This window comes from Ziziphus jujuba, chromosome 11 (assembly GCF_031755915.1).
Source record: "Ziziphus jujuba cultivar Dongzao chromosome 11, ASM3175591v1".
NCBI classification, from domain to species: domain Eukaryota; kingdom Viridiplantae; phylum Streptophyta; class Magnoliopsida; order Rosales; family Rhamnaceae; genus Ziziphus; species Ziziphus jujuba.
Window position 1 is genome coordinate 5,982,937 of NC_083389.1, and position 16,840 is coordinate 5,999,776.

At 33.2% G+C, this 16,840-nt stretch overlaps 2 protein-coding genes across 2 annotated transcripts; both read right to left on the reverse strand.

The window, feature by feature from the left end:
• Positions 1 to 3,736: 3,736 nt before the first annotated feature.
• LOC125419417 (RNA-binding protein Y14-like) lies at positions 3,737 to 6,042 on the reverse strand. Its single transcript, XM_048465293.2, has 4 exons — positions 5,493 to 6,042; positions 5,034 to 5,170; positions 4,226 to 4,368; positions 3,737 to 4,065 (listed from the first exon to the last, which is right to left on the reverse strand). The coding sequence occupies exons 1-4, from the start codon at positions 5,659 to 5,661 to the stop codon at positions 4,020 to 4,022; spliced, it is 495 nt and encodes a 164-aa protein (XP_048321250.2). The 5' UTR covers positions 5,662 to 6,042; the 3' UTR covers positions 3,737 to 4,019.
• Positions 6,043 to 6,558: 516 nt separating this feature from the next.
• LOC107431640 (transcription initiation factor IIB-2) lies at positions 6,559 to 10,839 on the reverse strand. Its single transcript, XM_016042607.4, has 7 exons — positions 10,258 to 10,839; positions 9,235 to 9,259; positions 7,872 to 8,001; positions 7,652 to 7,782; positions 7,443 to 7,531; positions 7,170 to 7,246; positions 6,559 to 6,871 (listed from the first exon to the last, which is right to left on the reverse strand). The coding sequence occupies exons 1-7, from the start codon at positions 10,608 to 10,610 to the stop codon at positions 6,738 to 6,740; spliced, it is 939 nt and encodes a 312-aa protein (XP_015898093.1). The 5' UTR covers positions 10,611 to 10,839; the 3' UTR covers positions 6,559 to 6,737.
• Between the last annotated feature and the right edge of the window lie 6,001 nt (positions 10,840 to 16,840).

Here is a 16,840-nt window from a genome sequence, read left to right on the forward strand (position 1 = left end):
AATATTATACTATTACACGGCGGAGCTAGGAAATGATTTTTGTGGGGTCCAAATTTATTTTTAACAAATCTGAATTTACTAAATAAATTTTTTTAAATTCATATATACAATAATATATACACAAACAATAGGAAATATTTATTATTTACAAAATTATATGGAGACTACACAAAAAATTTAAATCTCCAAACTAATTAATAGGCTAATAACACAAAATTTTTTTACCAAACAAAAATTTTACCAACACAAATAAATTTTTAATTGAATTTTATAGAAAATTAGTATAAAATAAAATTTCATGGAAGGAAAAAAAGGAAACTAGATTCTATAAGTTTTGTTTCAAATATTTATTTTAAAATAAAGCACTATTTATTTCCTAATTGATAATTAAAAAAAGGAATACAAATACTGCTACATACTTTTGAAAAAATCCAAAAAACTATATATTGTTAAAAATCAAAAGCATATATAAGGCAAAGACATATAAAACTAAATTATCTCAACTAAAACAACAACTTAAAAAACTAAATTCTTACATAGAAAAATAAAGCACTAATCAACAACTTAACTTACACATATACATAGATTTTATTGATGATATTCATATGTGATGATAAATATTATTTTTATAATATAATAATTTTATTTAAAAGGGTAAAAAAGCCAATTTAAAAGAAATTAACCAAAAAATTACATTAAAAAAAAAATTCAAAAACCTTGTGGGGCATGGCCTCCCCAAGCCAAAGCACAGCTCCACCTCTGTATTATTATACTTAATAGATTTTTATGATGGATACTTTAAAAGATAGGTGGAGTTTGTACTCATCTTAACTCATATAACCGTTTTGCTGATCTAATTTTTCTCTGATTTATCGACTAGACGGGATCTAGTTTATGATGTTTATCCAATTGAGATAAGATATATAGACATTGCCAAACAAGTACACCAGTCGACATCAAATCCTACGCAAATTATATAATAATATAGTTCACTTGTCCAATCCTTAGTGGCATATGCTGGCACAGTGAAGTTAATATTACACGCTCAACATCGATTCCCAGCCTAGTATAAGTCAAGTGGTTCCAAATAAAAGTTGGAAGTGGACAAGTATGATAGATATATAAATAAATACATTCTAAAAACACTAACATTCCAGTTTATAGTTTGTTTTGATCCTTTATACGTGTTAGTTTTTTGAAATAAGTGATGGAGTGATTGGAATTTTTAGATGTTTAAGATTTTAAAACCTAATACTAATTATTAAAAAATTAATTTAATATGTACCTCTAACGAATATCGAAAAACATACATAACATGTTATCTATATGATATATATCGGGTTGTGTCTTTGCCTCTATGTTTATCTGTTGTTAGCGCTACAAAGGTCGCGGGGGACGATAATAAATACAAGTATATTGAGTTGATCTGAAAGTAGATTTTTATTTTTAATTTTTGGCAATATTGTAAGTCTCTGATCAATACGTTTATGTAGATAGCTAAGGTAGCGATTTGGTGCTTTGGAAAGTGGGAAAGTAAGAGGATGCAGATGAGCAGGCAATCGCTTTCAATGGCAGGGACTAGGAAAGGAACTGCCGTATACGACACTGATAAGATGTATATGCGAAAAACGTCATCAATTAGTCACTCATTCACCAAAGGTGATAAAGCCATTTATGAGTTTCGGTGATAGATTTACATGTTCTAGCTTTGTGGGGGGACCTGATCCCGATTTACAAGCCTTCATGTTCCACCTACGTTGTCAATTGCTTACTCATCTCCCACCTAATACCCTATAATAGCCCACGAGCCTTTTTTTTTTTTTTTGGCCCCTATAAATTATCATTATTTATTTTTGTTTATTATTACTTCAATCAATAATTCAACCGCAATACTATTAATACATGCAACCAAAAATTTTATTTTTACTTTTTAATTTTGTTATATTTTAATTAAATTTTATATTTTTAAAGATTTATTATTTATTATATATTTTTTGAAAATTATTGAAAAAAGATTAATTTTTTAATTTTTATCAATTTCTACTAATTTATTTTAATAGCTAAAGATTAAAATTATATTTTAATAATATTATTCAATTATAAAATATAGATTTTTAATTTATTTTTTATCTTCTGCAGTTAAATTTAACCATTACAAATTGATAAATTTGATATATTAAAAATTAAAAGAAATTAATGATAATTTTTTTTTAAAATATAAATATAAATGAAATAATGATAAAATTTAAACCTTGTAATTAGATGGATAGAATTAATTTAAGTCATATTTACAAACAATCACCACCTGGTCTAAGAACTCATGGATCGGACGAGAAGATAATTATTAGTAATTGAGAGAAAATAATTAGGCAGTGTTTGCCGACATAATGAAGTTCATTCATGTAAGCCAAAAAGACATAACAAGATGCATGAATGAATCTGTTACATCAAAATTGTTCAGTTGATTGAGTGCGTAAGTCAATTTTTTTTTTTTTTTTTTCCGCTTGTACACACTTCAAGATTTAGGCCTTGTAGGACCCTAATATTACATATAGTTTTGTTAATTAATTACCTCCAAATTCCAATGTGTCTGGAATCCATCCACGTGGTTTTGTCAATTGTTAAAAATGTGTTTCTTTAATTTACGGTGGGGGCCAGTTTGTTGTGCAAGTATTTTAATCCACCATAAATTGGTTGGATGGTTGCAAAATTCATATAGATAACGAATGAGAGAGTTTGTATCTTTTTTGTTTGGTAGTAATGAGAGAGACTTTGTATTGGTAGGCTTATCTAGTAGTTAAACTAATGAGTATATACCTCTAAATTAAAATTTAAATCTGAATCTAAGTAAAATTTTCTCCCAAGTTGTAATAAAAAAGAATGAGAGTTTATAAGAAGAAAAAAGAAAAAATTAACAGTATTATACTTCAAATAGTACGGCCACGAATTGCTAGAAAGGTGGTTTAAGGATAACGCACATCCAGTTTTCGACCAAAGGATTCATCGAAAGGGTTACTACCAAACATTTTAGTGTACCTTACCTACGACCCTACTACAATTAGGAGAGAAGGACATTAGTATAATAGCCAAAGCAACACAATATTCCGTGTACATGAAAGGGATTCTCCAAAGAAAGACGATCTACCAAGATAAGGACTTTACACAACATTTTGTGTCCATCTCTTTATTTCGTGGTGGTTGGGATTTGGAATTAGAAAGTGAGCTCCTATGTCGTTGTTTTGTAAAGAAACGTGACGTTTCGCTTTCGAAGAAAAAGTGAAAAAAGTAAAGCTGAATACCAATGATTCTTCGACAACCACCTTTTGAGTGGCCATGGTATACATCCAAGGACAGAAAAGTTTTCTCCCCCTTTACGGATTTCTTTTGTTTGGTTTTGCGATCGATTTGAGGGTGAAAACAAATCCATCCCAATTGGAAAGCCTGCGTCTAATTATGAAAAAGAGTTTGGAAAACGACGTAAAGGGCAATGGAGCAGCATGTTATAAACCTTTTCAGAAGCTGAATGAAAACACAAAGCATTTCAAAGACACTCCATGTTCAATCGCAGGCATTCAATTGGACCACCTAGGCATGTATGGACCAACCGATCTGATCTGCAGGTGGGTTAACATTAATTGTCTCCTATTTCTCCATAAGAGCTGTGCATTTGCAATAATAGTATAAAGAAGCATTACTAGGGAGAATAACTTTGTTTGAATTATGGTATTCTCTATAATCCTTTGGAAACATAAGAAGTTGATCATATCAATTAACAATAGCAATGTTTCACAACTTTCCAAGAGTCAATATAGACCCTATTCTTGTCTGAAATAGAAAAATCTTTAACAAGTGCCATACAGAGGTTCCAATATTGACCATGTACACCTAATTGTGAGTAATGAAATTATAGCAATGGGTTATACAGTTCATAGGTTGCCATTTGACATGCGGAAGAATGTTAAAAATGGTCCTCAACACACACTTGTTCTCCATATTCTGAGATGAAAAGTCGAACAGAACTAGTATCTCCTCCTTGGACTCCTTGAACGGGTCAAAGTCGGTGTTCTACAAAAAAGAGGGAAGGAAACATGGAGGGGGAGAGAAGCTAATAATAGTCAATGAACAGAAGATAGAGGAGGAGATAAGCTCCTTCTCTTACAATATAACAAAATAATAGTTCAGGTTTACAAATAGCATGAGAAGAATATAATTCAAGAAAACAAACCTTCTTGAATTATTGCCATTGAAGGGACCAGTCCTGAAAGCCCAATTAACAGAGACGGTCTGACCAAAAAGTTGTGCTCCATTCAATTCAGTTATTGCTGTCTGAGCTTCATCAAAATTTTCGTACTCAATGAGTGAAAACCCCTGGAAATACTTGAGCTGTTAGCGAGCAGAAAAAAGAAGACTGCGAATTCTCTCAAGCCAAAAGTATAATAGCGATGATAATAAAAAAGTCTTTATGAGCGAGAAAATACTGTCATTTACATATCATGTATACAAATCTTCAAAAGAATGAAATCCAAAAGATTAACACTGTTCTGCAATTTATCATCTATATACAGAATTCATCACTTAAAGAAAAAAAAAAAAACAAAACAAAAAACAAATCTTCATATAAACAGTTAGACATCACCATTGCTACCAAGTGTATTACATCTATAAAATCTTAGTTCAAGGGTTCCTTCAAACATTGGTTCCTTTTCAATTTTAGCAGGCATCTATAATCTGTTGATCTGAATCTCACCACGTTTCAAGGATGTTTTTAAGGATTAGAATTCCTAAAATATAATTGCAAATTCTACAATTTGCCAACTCCTCCTCATGGACTCAAAAATTTTCTCTTTCAAGGACGAAAAAATGCAATGCAACCACCTTGCATTTCCAAAATTGTTTTCGCTTTTATCAAGCTCAGTTGCCATAGTCAAAAATCCCCTCAAATTACATAAATTATAACATAAAATGTATATTGAAAACAAGAACCATCCAAGATTTATTTACAAGGAAAGTGAAGATGAAATTCTTTTGCTTACCTTAACAAATCCAGTGCGATGGTCCAGATTCAGTTGCAAATTCTTCACTTCCCAATACTCACCAAATATATTGAGAAGATCAACCTCTTCTGCCTCTTGATGAATACCAGTTACCAATACAGTCCATCCCTCAACAGCTGTGCTCAAAAAATTAACCCAAACATTATAAAGAAAATTAAGAACAACCTATTTGTTACAGTCAGAGAAGCAGAATGATATAACTGCTCTGATATGCAGATTAAGTATTACAAACAAAAGGTATTAAAGTAGAATGAATTTGGCAGTCAATTTTGATTGGGGAAAAAAAAAAAAAAAAAGGGTATTTTCTTGGCACTTTCTTCACAACCAAACAGTGAAGCAATTACAAAAAAATTGGAAATGCATATGCAATGTAGAAAACGAGATCAGAAAAACAATCGCACAGAGAGAGAGAGAGAGAGAGAGAGAAGGAAAGCTGACAACGTAGAGGATAATAGAAGTTGGGAAGGAGGTTGGAGTGGGCTAGGGATTTGGTTGAAGCTCTGAGGCCTCTGGCTTTGGGTCTCCCACTCCTAGGATTTGCCTCGACGCCATTCTCGTCCATCGACACGTCCGCGTACCATTCTCCATTCCTCCTCATCGTCATCATCTCAGCGTCACTCGCCGGAATATGCTGGCAACTGGAATCCGCCAGTAGCCACAACTCCTTTTGTCAAGCCTGAAAACTCTCTCTCAAGTCGGTACGGTTCGACTTGGAAACGGTTCCCGCCAGTGAGTTTTCGAGGTGTTTGGTTACGGGATTTCTGAGTGTCCTTTTCACGGATAAAGATTTCTTTCTACCAATTGTTGGATTGGTAAAAAATATTATTTTTTACCAAACAAATATAACAAATTGGGAAAGTATACTCCAGTGGAATTTTAGTTAGATGAACTAATGAATAATAATTCGTATTTGTCGGTAAGCTATGCAACTCATGGAGATAGAAGGCAAAGAAAATAAATTATGACTTTATTACGAAAGCAAAATAGAATTTTCTGTTATTTATCATTCTTTATTAAAGCAAACATTATTAATATATATATATATTATATTATATGATGTCATTTTCTTCTCATTATTATTTTTTAACGACCAAATCTTTTTCTTATTTCTTTTGTGAGAAAATATACATAATAAAATGATTATTCGTTGCATCACGAGTTAATATAATTTAAAATTATTCACTTGATTTTATCTTCTAATATAAAAAATAAACAGACTCCCCTCCATTAATAATTATATCGAAAGATCAACAAGAAAATAGAGTTTTTTTTTTTTTTTTGGGGACGTAACATTTCGTGCAATTTAACAATTTAGTGTAGAGCAATTCAAATTTCTTCCACTTTGTTTGGGAATATCTTTCATTCAATTTCTCCTTCGAAAAGGATAACATTTATATGACATTTCTATTGAAGCACATTCAAATGAAAATTGTTTATCGAATTATTGCTACTACTTAAAAGCATATAGTAAAATTGAGTGGTATTGAATTACTATGTTAAAAAAAAAAAAAAAAATTGATAATAATAATAAAATAAGTTAAAGAAAATTCCCACAATACTCGAGGCTAGCAACTTTTGTATGTTGAACAATTCCATTAAATTCAACACCTGTTAACCCCTCAACACCCGATTCTCAGACACCTATACTGCTGCTTTCTGTTTCGCTCTACATTTTTAAATTTCTCAAGGGCTGCATAGGTTCTTCAGATCCTCTTCCTTGGCATACCAGCTTGGTATTATCTTCGATACATGAGGATAAAGATCTTTGTAGGAGTTCCTAATTGTTCCTTCTGCCACTCCAGTGGCAACAGAAATATCTGCAGTCACACTGAGTGGGTCAAAATGCATGGACTTGCATTGCACTGACATACCGATGACCACTACTTGAAAACAAAGAGAGCTTATTAACAACTGGTTTGATCATCTAAATTAAGCCCTATGATGCCCAGTAGGTGATTTTTCTTATAGAAGATTAAATGAGAAGGGACTTTCAAATGATTAATCAAAGAAAGCGTTGATGACGACTCTTTGAAGATAACACCTTAAGGTTTGAGCTTTCAACTACATTCTTAAATTCTCATGCTCTAGCAACTAAAATGGTGAGAATATTCAAACCTTTAAGAGGCTTCTTATCATCTGAAAGCTGAGTTATAATATAAATAACTGCCGCTGCAATTGATATAGGGCTCCTCCTGGAAATTGAGAGAAAAAGAACATCATTTTCACAAGCAAGTACCCAATATTAACCATCTCCAGATGAAAGGCTTTTAACATAAGGCATTTGGTGCAATTACATTTATTCAAAGTTAATCCTCTCAAAAAGAGAAGTGAAAGTTAGCCCCTGAGAGTTCTTTTTTCTGCATGATAACAAAAGAAAATCCAAACTACCTTATATCAAACTCTTCTGATTTCTGCACAGCTTCTTGGGCAGCTTTAACCGCTTGATTATTCATACCAAGATTGGAACAGAATCTCCTCTGAAAATCATGTAATATTATGTCAGTGGAAATAACGTAATATTCATTGGATATATGAACTGTTGTAAGATGTAAAGATTTTGAAAGTAATTTTTAACTTAATTAGCAAATAGTTCTCACCATAAAGTCTCCAGCGTGTATCGTTCCCATCTCCACAGACTGTCCCTTCTCCAGTCCCAGTTGTTTCACTATGTACTCTTTTGCTCGGCCAATTTCCTTCTTTGTGGCTCCATTAGCGACAGAGCAAATTTCTATTTGAAATCCACATGTTCAGGAAGCTAATACAATGAGAAAGATAATTCAGGAAGCATCCAGGTGTTAAAATAATCATAAGCTGTACCCTTTACAGTGCGTGGCTTGTCTTCTTGTCTACAAGCAATGTACAAGCAAGCAGCCAATAATGCATCCTGATTTCTTCCTCTACTAGACTTTTGATCTTCCACCCTCTTATATATCTCATTGGCTCGATCCTTCAAATCAACCAAAAAAGCACCATTAGAGCTATTAGAATACTCGAAACACATAATATTAGAATAGCATATAAAGAAGAGAAGAATTTCAAATATAGAAGTTTTCAGAAATACAATAGAACATGTAAATTGTCAATCAGAAAGTGATAATTTGTTGGAGGTAATTATTGGTTAGGAAAGAAGCACATAGCAGGACAACACAGTCATAAATAATCATAACCACCAATTCCAAAGACCAGAAGCTTTCATGATATGGAAAAATGCATCATGTTCATCTAATTCACAAGATTCAACAAACAGACATGGTTATCATAGTAGTAGTAATCCAACAATAACTTCCAAAGGCCAAATAACAAGGCTATCTGGCTCTAGGAGCAAAGCCGCAAAGGATACTTTGCTTTTTTAACAATTATTGATGGAGAACTAAAAGGTTCATAAGACCACCATTAACAAAGAAAAAGAATGACAAAGAAAATACAATAAAGGAATACTTAAAAACATGAATGTAAAAGCTTATCAAATCCACTACAGTATAGGAAGAATTGTCCACTGAAGTAAGTTCTTGAAGAGTCTATTCCTGTATGCCTACTTTGGAAGCCATCCACCAGCTGCACCACATCCAGCAAGATGGAACATCTAAAACTAAAGACCTTTCAACTACCAAATTTATACTCCAACAAGCTAAAAAACTAACGACATAACTACCCAAGAATCGAGCTTCTAACCAGTACATGCACTCATATATGCTTTCATAGACAGATATGAATCAGTAAAAGTTTGTCCCATCTTTTAAACAATTTCTAATACTTTAAGCACCTGCACAATTCCACAAACTTGAACATCAAAGTAATTTGAAAAAAATAAAGCTTCAAAAGAAGTCCAACTCCTGCTTTTGCCTACAAAGTGTATGACAGACAAGTCCAGTCACTGTAATAGTTATACCTCCATCAATCTTTCAATGCAGTATATTACTTTCATGCTTCAACATTATACCAAACCTAACTCTTCAATTCAGTAATGATTATTGAAGGTATACAATGTAAAGTGAACCAAATTAACAAATAACAATAGTCAAACTTTTGCTGCATCATAATCCTATTTCATTTGGCAGTACCATCTTTTCCATACCATACATGCATACACACGGTAGAAGTTAATTGCAAAATATCACGAGTAGGTTGTAGGCATATGCTTAAGTTGGTAAAGAAAATACATAAGAAGAAAATGACATACCTTGATGGTTGCTACAAGGCCCAACCTGAAACACAATGTAAACGCATTAGCTTTCTGTTTCCCTCTTCATGGTACACAAACACTATTGTTTTGCAGAAATCTTAACAAAACAACAAATGTCTTAAATTTTTCCAAAAGTAATATCACCTCACATTGTTGACCGAAGAAATTACTCATGCTTGAGAAAACAACCATAAGGTGTATAAAAGCAATGATTTGTGTGCTTATGTGTATTGATGCACTAAAAAGTTGCAAGTATAACCAATTTTGGTAAACCGAAAACGAAGGGACACAGTACTCCCACTAGAACTAGAAGCACATACATGGAAAGTTGAAAAGAAAACTTATCGAAACCTTAGATAACAAATGAGAATCATGTTTAGCATAAAAATAAATCAACCAAAATTGATATCTGAATTCAATTCTGCTACACCATTACCCTCTACGTATTCAAAATTGATATTTGAATAAACCGTTTCTTTTAAGTTGATTTGTGTTCTCCAATTAAATAAATATATGTCAAGTCCTCATTGTCTCGGTGTGCTAAATAAAGAAACGGTTTTTCACTTTGTTCCAATTTGCAACACTTTCTCTGTAACCAATACCAAATTGAAAAAAAAAAAAAAAAAAAAAAAATAGAGATCCTAAATTCGAAATTCTATCCCACCAGCATCAGGTTGGCATAGGAACGGCATAATAAAGTCGTGATTTTCTACCTAATCAGTAATTCCAAATAAAATCATAATTTTATCCCGATTAATTTCCATCCATATAACCTCCCCATCAATGAAAGTTGCAAGAAAAAGTCCTCAAATCAAACCGACATGTCCGATCCAAGCTCTAACACTCCCCAATTCACTCCCAACTTCCTCACCTCCACCTCCAATAATACAAATTTTAAAACTTTTTAACCAGCTCAAATAATAGTTTTTATTTTCCTAAGTCCCTCAAAGTAATTAACCCACCAAAATTCTAACAAATTTTCCCACACTTTCACAGCATCCAAACAGACACCTTCCTTACCTATCAGACATGGTGGCTATGGTCTTAAATGCCAGTATCAGACCCCGATCCGGATTCGACCCACGATTCTGCCACCTACCCAGAGACGAAGACAAGAACTCGCCGCTGGCGCCGTTGGGCTTGGCGATCACGGTAGACAATCCTCCATCTGCCAAGAGAGGGTTGGTGGGTCCGCCGACACGGACCGGGTCATTGTCACCGGACTCGTTGGCGAAGGTACGCCACTCGGAGGTCTCATCGATGGAATGGGACTCGAGAACGAGACCGCACTCGGAGCAGACAGTGTCTCCGGCCGAGTGGTCGAAGACCACCTCGGTATGGCGCTTGCAGTCGGTGCAAAACGCATCGGTCATATCTTCAAATTAAAATCGAAATCAAATCAAATTGAATAAAATTGAATTTTCTATTCCAAGGGAGGTGTTTGGAAGGTAGGAAAGTTCGGGGTATTCTGATTTTTTCCGATATTTCTTTTGGTTTTTGGCGGGGGTTGGTTCTCTTCCTCTCTCTGCGTGTTGCCGTTTCGTTTGGCGTGTAACAGGAAGGAGGAGGAGAATAACGGAAAGGAAAGACGCTTAGGTAGTGGACGATATTTATAGACGGTGGGAGTGCCCTTGACCTGTTAGGAAACTCACGGGTGTTTCATGGTTCGGCCCAGTTGAACTTATCCTTGTGTTTGGATTCACAAGTTCGGTTTTCCATCATCCCGGATAACATTCATTTATGTTTATAACTAAACCGAAAATCTTTCTTAATCGTTTTAAAAGTGGAATTCTAAACTATACGTTTTTGTTTAAAATAAATAAATAAATAATTGACTTTAGAGAATTGACTCTCCTGATTAAGCATTTTTGAGATTTGGTTATTGACATATTTTATATTGGGGCCTTGTTTTCATAAGTTATTAAAAAAAGACAAAAAAAGAAAAAAAAGAAAAAAAAAAAAAGAGATAATTAGGCTTGTTATTGATGACATCATGGATTTTGATGGTTAGGCTTAAGCATCCAATATTTCCACCAGTCATGTCCAAGTTATTAAAAGCACGTGTACGTATGAAGGTAGAAACCCCATTTCGCAGCCAAACAAGTGAACAACACAAAACCTAAAAAAATAAATAAATAAATTAAAGCAAATATATCAATCCAAAAAAAGATGGCCAACCTATTTCAGCTAAGACCAACAGATACAGAGAGCGGCCCGCTTTCGTATTGGGCCGATTATTGGGTCTCAAAATTCAATACCTTGTGATCCAACTAACTTATTGGGTCTCAAAAAACAATACCTTGTGATCCAACAACTTTCTCAATTAGTTTTGATTTTGCTGATTCATGGGTTGCGTTGCTTTTTTTTTTTTTTTTTTTTTTTCTCAATTAGTTTTGATTTTGCTGATTTATGCTTATCCAGCATAAATAACTGCGCTTTTTCCCATAGTTTGGATTTGGAAATTATAAGTAAACGTAGCCAATTGCAACCAAACCATATAAATTTTCAAAAGCAAATTCATGAGCAATATCGGTAAACCAGTCAATCAGTTTAGAGCCAATACAAAAAAGTTTGACATTAATTTCTGAATTTCATAGGCTAGACAAGAACAATTTGCAACAAAAGACATGGGTAATTTAATTTCCATTTTAATAGCCATCTTCTATTGATGATGCCTATTTAATATATATGGTATGTGTTCTCTCACTTGGCTATTTGTTCCTCGATGGTGGATCTGATCAAAAATTTGTAAACGGGATAATAATTTTTAATATTTTAAGCCACCAGGCAGCATGGCTTCATTTCTCTCAGCATCGAAACAAAAGTTATTTATCCTTTTGTGACCATGAATGAGACATGGTCAAATATAATATGTTTAAATTTGAGAAAATGTGAGAACCCATGAAACAGGAAAATAAAGAAACCCCCCAATTCCATTTGCAAGTTGCAGAGCCTACAAATACTTGGTGATGTATGAAGCTTGAGGAATAACCAAGTTTTCATCCTTAGAAATTTCATTGTAACCACAAAACAGAAGAGTTCTCCAAACAATCTAGTTGGAGGCTCGAAATCTCTCTCAGGTATGAATATTTGCTGATGTAGCAATCTCATATCTTTGCCTGGTGATATGGGAAATCATACCACATTACAGGATTTAGTAATTAGTGGTTGAGTACAACTAGACGTGGAAACCAGAGTCGATCAAGTTTTCCAGTTCATGAGCCTTCAAAAACTTGAGATCTTTGATCTTCCAAAGATAAGAGACTTTCCCCCAAAGGGTCTGGTAGGTGCTGCTGATACACTACAAGAGTTATGCATCGAATATTGTCACAACTTGGCTGCACTACCGGAGTGGTTGCCAAATCTCAGATCACTCAAAAAGTTTATGATAAAACATTGCCCTGAATTATCCTATTTGCCAAAGTGTATACAATGCCTTACCTCTTTGACAGATTTGAGAATTGAAGTTTTCCACAAATTAGAGGAAAGATGCGTGAAAGTGCTGAAGACTGGTCCAAAATTGCTCATGCTCCAAACATCTTGGACTAATTTTTTTTTTTTTTTTTTAAATTTGGGCATAAAAAAGTTTTATTAATTTTTGGTCTATTAAAATTATTTTATTTAATTTTTGATCTAATAAAAATATTTTTATTAGACCCAAATTTCAGTTTTATCTTTGGTCTAATTTTAGATTCAAAACATCTAATTTCTTTTAAATTTTATCTTAAGTAAAATAAGATTGGATACAATTTTTTAAGTAAAAGCCATAAATATAAATTGGAAAGATAAGAAATTTATTTTTTCAATTTTTTTTGGTTGAAAAATGAGTTATGATATTAATATGTTGTCATGATAATATCATCTAATAGTAAAATTAACACCGTTAATCAATTGAACTAATTTATAACAAATTTAAAACTTCAGAATTCAATTCAAATAATTCTAAACTTTGAGTTTCACTTTGCATAACGTTGAAATTGTAGAGTACTAATCAATAACAAACCAAAAATGTTTGGAACATGAGCATTTTGAGGCGAATCTTCAGCATCTAACTCGATTGTTTGGAGAACACTTTTGTTTCGTGGTTACAATGAAATTTCTAGGATGAAAATTTGGTTAATTCTCAAGCTTCATGCATCATCAAGTCTTTGCATATTATATTTGACCGTGTCTCATCGATGCAATGAAAATGTTTAATTGACAACCTTGATTTTCTTAATTGACAATTTTGCAAGCTACAAAAAAAAATAATAAAAAAATAAAAAAATAAAAAGATAAAAAAGAAAGAAAGAAAGATTCTCATATTAATCTTCATATTTATAATATATATAAAATGTTGCAGTTGCTCATCTAGCATAAATAATTGCACTTTTCTTCTAGTTTGGAAATTATAGCCAGTTGACACCAAACTATCTAAATTTTCAAAAGCAAATTCACGAACAATGCCGGTGGGAGTAGGGAAAGCTGGGATTAGGGGTGGACAAAATCCAATTCAACCCGTTCAATCCACCCAATCCAATTCATTTGTAACGGTTTGGATTGGATTTTTACATCAATTGGATTGGATTGGGTTCAAAATATTATAAATTGTATGAATTAGATTGGTTATGGATTGGAAATATAAATCCAATCCAATCCAAATAATATATTATATAACTAAAAAATTATATATTTTTTATTTTTTTCATTTTTATATATTAATTTTAGTATATTTTTTTCATTTATATATTAATTTTTAAATTTTTTTCCATTTTTATATATTGATTTTTAATATATATATATATATATATTTTTTTTTTTTTTCTTTTACATCCCCATATCTCAAATCCCAAATCAAATTGTAAATTGTAATCCTAAACTAAACATTTACCTTTGTTACCGCCTGCCACCAGTCCATCACTATCACCATAATATATATATATATTTTTACATTCCCATCATATATATATATATATATATATATCTACATATATTATATCCAATTGTTACTTATATATATATATATATATGTATATAAATGTTTAAATATAATTTATTGCTAATTTTATTGTTTTGATCTCCGTAGAGCTTATAGAATCAACTAAAATTAGTGAATCTGTCAACGTTGATTGACTTATGATTTACCAAAATTTTAAGGTTAAAAAAAAAAAAGAAATTATGCATTGATTCTTGAGTGAATGAATTTTGACGAATGTATTATTTTACATTATTTGTTCTAACAATTTTAATTTGATTTTATAGGAGTGAGATGATGACATTAATGTTTGCTATTTAAAAAGTACATGATGTGTATCATTTGCTACATTTTCTTCTTTATTTTCTATTGTAGACTATGTTGTATTATTCTAATTGTATTTTATGTTTGGATAATTATAATTTATTATTTATATTTTAAATTTGGAAAATTTTTTATTTGTATTATATATTTATAAATTAGTAACTTTCAAACCGATCAACCAATCCAAACCAAACCGATCATAAATGGTTTGGTTTGGTTTGGATTTAATACTTTAATGGTTTGGTTTGGATTGTAAATTAGAAAAACCGATATGTATGGACTGGATTGTATTTCGGTTCAAAACCGAACCAACCCAATCCATGCTCACCCCTAGCTGGGACCAAAACAACTCAATTATATTCCGTTTCCTCTATTGTAAACAAGTCAATTAGTTTAGAGCCAGAACAAAATGCTTGTAATTAATTTCTTAATTTCACATATAGCCTGCACAAGCACATTTTGGTTTAATTTCTTTTTCATTTAGCCATCTTCGTAGGTTATATTGATGCTTTTTTTTTTTTTTTTGGGTGGCTCAAAAAGGGGGATTGTATTAACCAAAACAGGCAAGATACATCAATAAAAACCATATCAAGAGGAAGCAATCAAGCCTCAATCTTGATATGCAGCCTCAACAAACTTTTCAAGATACAATGAGAGTGGAGTGTGGCAGTGCAGAAGACTCCACTTAGAAATATAATGAGCTAACTGATTATTGTTTCTTGGAATCCAAGTAAAGGAGAGATCATGAAATGCAGGCCGTAACTCGAGGATTTTCCGAATGACTCCGACCGTAGACCAATGGCAAGAGGCCATCAGAGGATCATTAAGGTTTTCGACGATAGTTTTTGCATCACTCTCACGGCAGATGCGGCGATATCCCCCTGCTAAGGCAAGCTAGACCGCGTGGAGGATACCAGCTGCTTCTACTGCTTTCGGAACCCCAATCTTGAGTCTAAACGACTGCACCATAACAACTTGGCCCTCATGATTTCGCATAACTATTCCAATGCCTGCGACAGCACCCTTAACTGAGGCATCGCAATTAACTTTTATTATCCCACTCCTGGGAGGTCACCAAGAGGTTGGAACAACTTCTCTCTCGAAGAGTTAGGTTGTTGGGGAGGAAGGGAATTTAGAAACTTTTTATGATCTTCGAATTTAATGAGCAGAGCCCGAACTTCCTCTCCTAAATCAGGTTGCTTCGACTCAAACAAGATGCTATTTCTCAACTTCCACAAGGAGTCTAAAGTAAAAGCAGTAAACAAAAAGAAACAGGTACTGTCATCAGGATGGATTGGAAGCACAGTAGTCGGATGAATCAAAATCTCAAGGAGATTTTCTAATCCCTCTAGCTGATAGGAATCCCATCTAATGCTCTAGGGTGATGCCAACCAAAAGGCCCTGGCAGCAATACAGAAGAAGAACAGATGGACCTCATCTTCAGAGCATTCGCAACCATGGGGACACATGATGTCAGTAAGTCCCCAGTTTCGATTTCTCAAGGTCGCCCATAATGGAAGACCCTTTGATACTCATTTTATATGTAAACCTAGCAAGTTGCCACCAAACTACCTAAATTTTCAAAAGCCAATTCATGAACAGTATCAATCGGGGTAGGAAAAGCTGCCAACTAAAACAACTCAATTATATTTGGTTTCCTCTATTGTAAACGAGTCAAATAGTTTAAAGCCAATACAAAATGCTTGTCATTAATTTCTTCATTTCATATATAGTTTGCACAAGCACAACTTGATGCTCATTTTATATTTAAACCTAGCCAGTTGCCACTAAATTACCCAAATTTTCGGAAGCAAATTCGTGAACAATAATAACGGTGGGGGTAGGGAAAGCTGCCAACTAAAACAGCTCAATTATATTCGGTTTCCTCTATTGTAAACAAGTCAATTAGTTTAGAGCCAATTCAAAGTCCTTGTCATTAATTTCTTAATTTCATATATAGCCTGCACAAATACTGTGAAGTCCAGCCGCACCACCACTGCACCGACAGTGTGAAGACTGCACAGCCACCATCTTTGACAATGGCCATTGCTGCATTTAACACCGAACTCCAACTTGCTCAACAATTGTGGGTTACTGTCAGAAGCTGTTGAAGATTGTGGCCATGCAACCGACCTTGTAAGCCTATAAATAGGCTCCATCCCGTTGCATGCAAGCCAAGCCAAGAGAGCAAGCTCAATATCATCCCAAGTGAGGAGTATTGAGAGTAAACTCCGAGAGAGAGAGTGTTTGAGTTCCAGAGAGAGCTTGAGAGAAGAGTGAGCAATTCCAGAGAGAATTTGACAGTGTAGAGAAAGGTTCCACGTG

What these genes read in the sequence shown, in the direction of transcription:
- LOC125419417 (XM_048465293.2), bottom strand. Translation starts at nt 5,661, where the DNA reads ATGATGACGATGAGGAGGAATGGAGAATGGTACGCGGACGTGTCGATG. An exon ending in CTTCTATTATCCTCTACGTT is followed by an intron (nt 5,171 to 5,492) that starts GTCAGCTTTCCT and finishes TTTTGAGCACAG; the next exon opens with CTGTTGAGGGATGGACTGTA. An exon ending in AATGGCAATAATTCAAGAAG is followed by an intron (nt 4,066 to 4,225) that starts GTTTGTTTTCTT and finishes TCTTTTTTGTAG; the next exon opens with AACACCGACTTTGACCCGTT.
- LOC107431640 (XM_016042607.4), bottom strand. Translation starts at nt 10,610, where the DNA reads ATGACCGATGCGTTTTGCACCGACTGCAAGCGCCATACCGAGGTGGTC. An exon ending in TACACGCTGGAGACTTTATG is followed by an intron (nt 7,532 to 7,651) that starts GTGAGAACTATT and finishes CATGATTTTCAG; the next exon opens with AGGAGATTCTGTTCCAATCT. An exon ending in TGATAAGAAGCCTCTTAAAG is followed by an intron (nt 6,872 to 7,169) that starts GTTTGAATATTC and finishes GTGTGACTGCAG; the next exon opens with ATATTTCTGTTGCCACTGGA.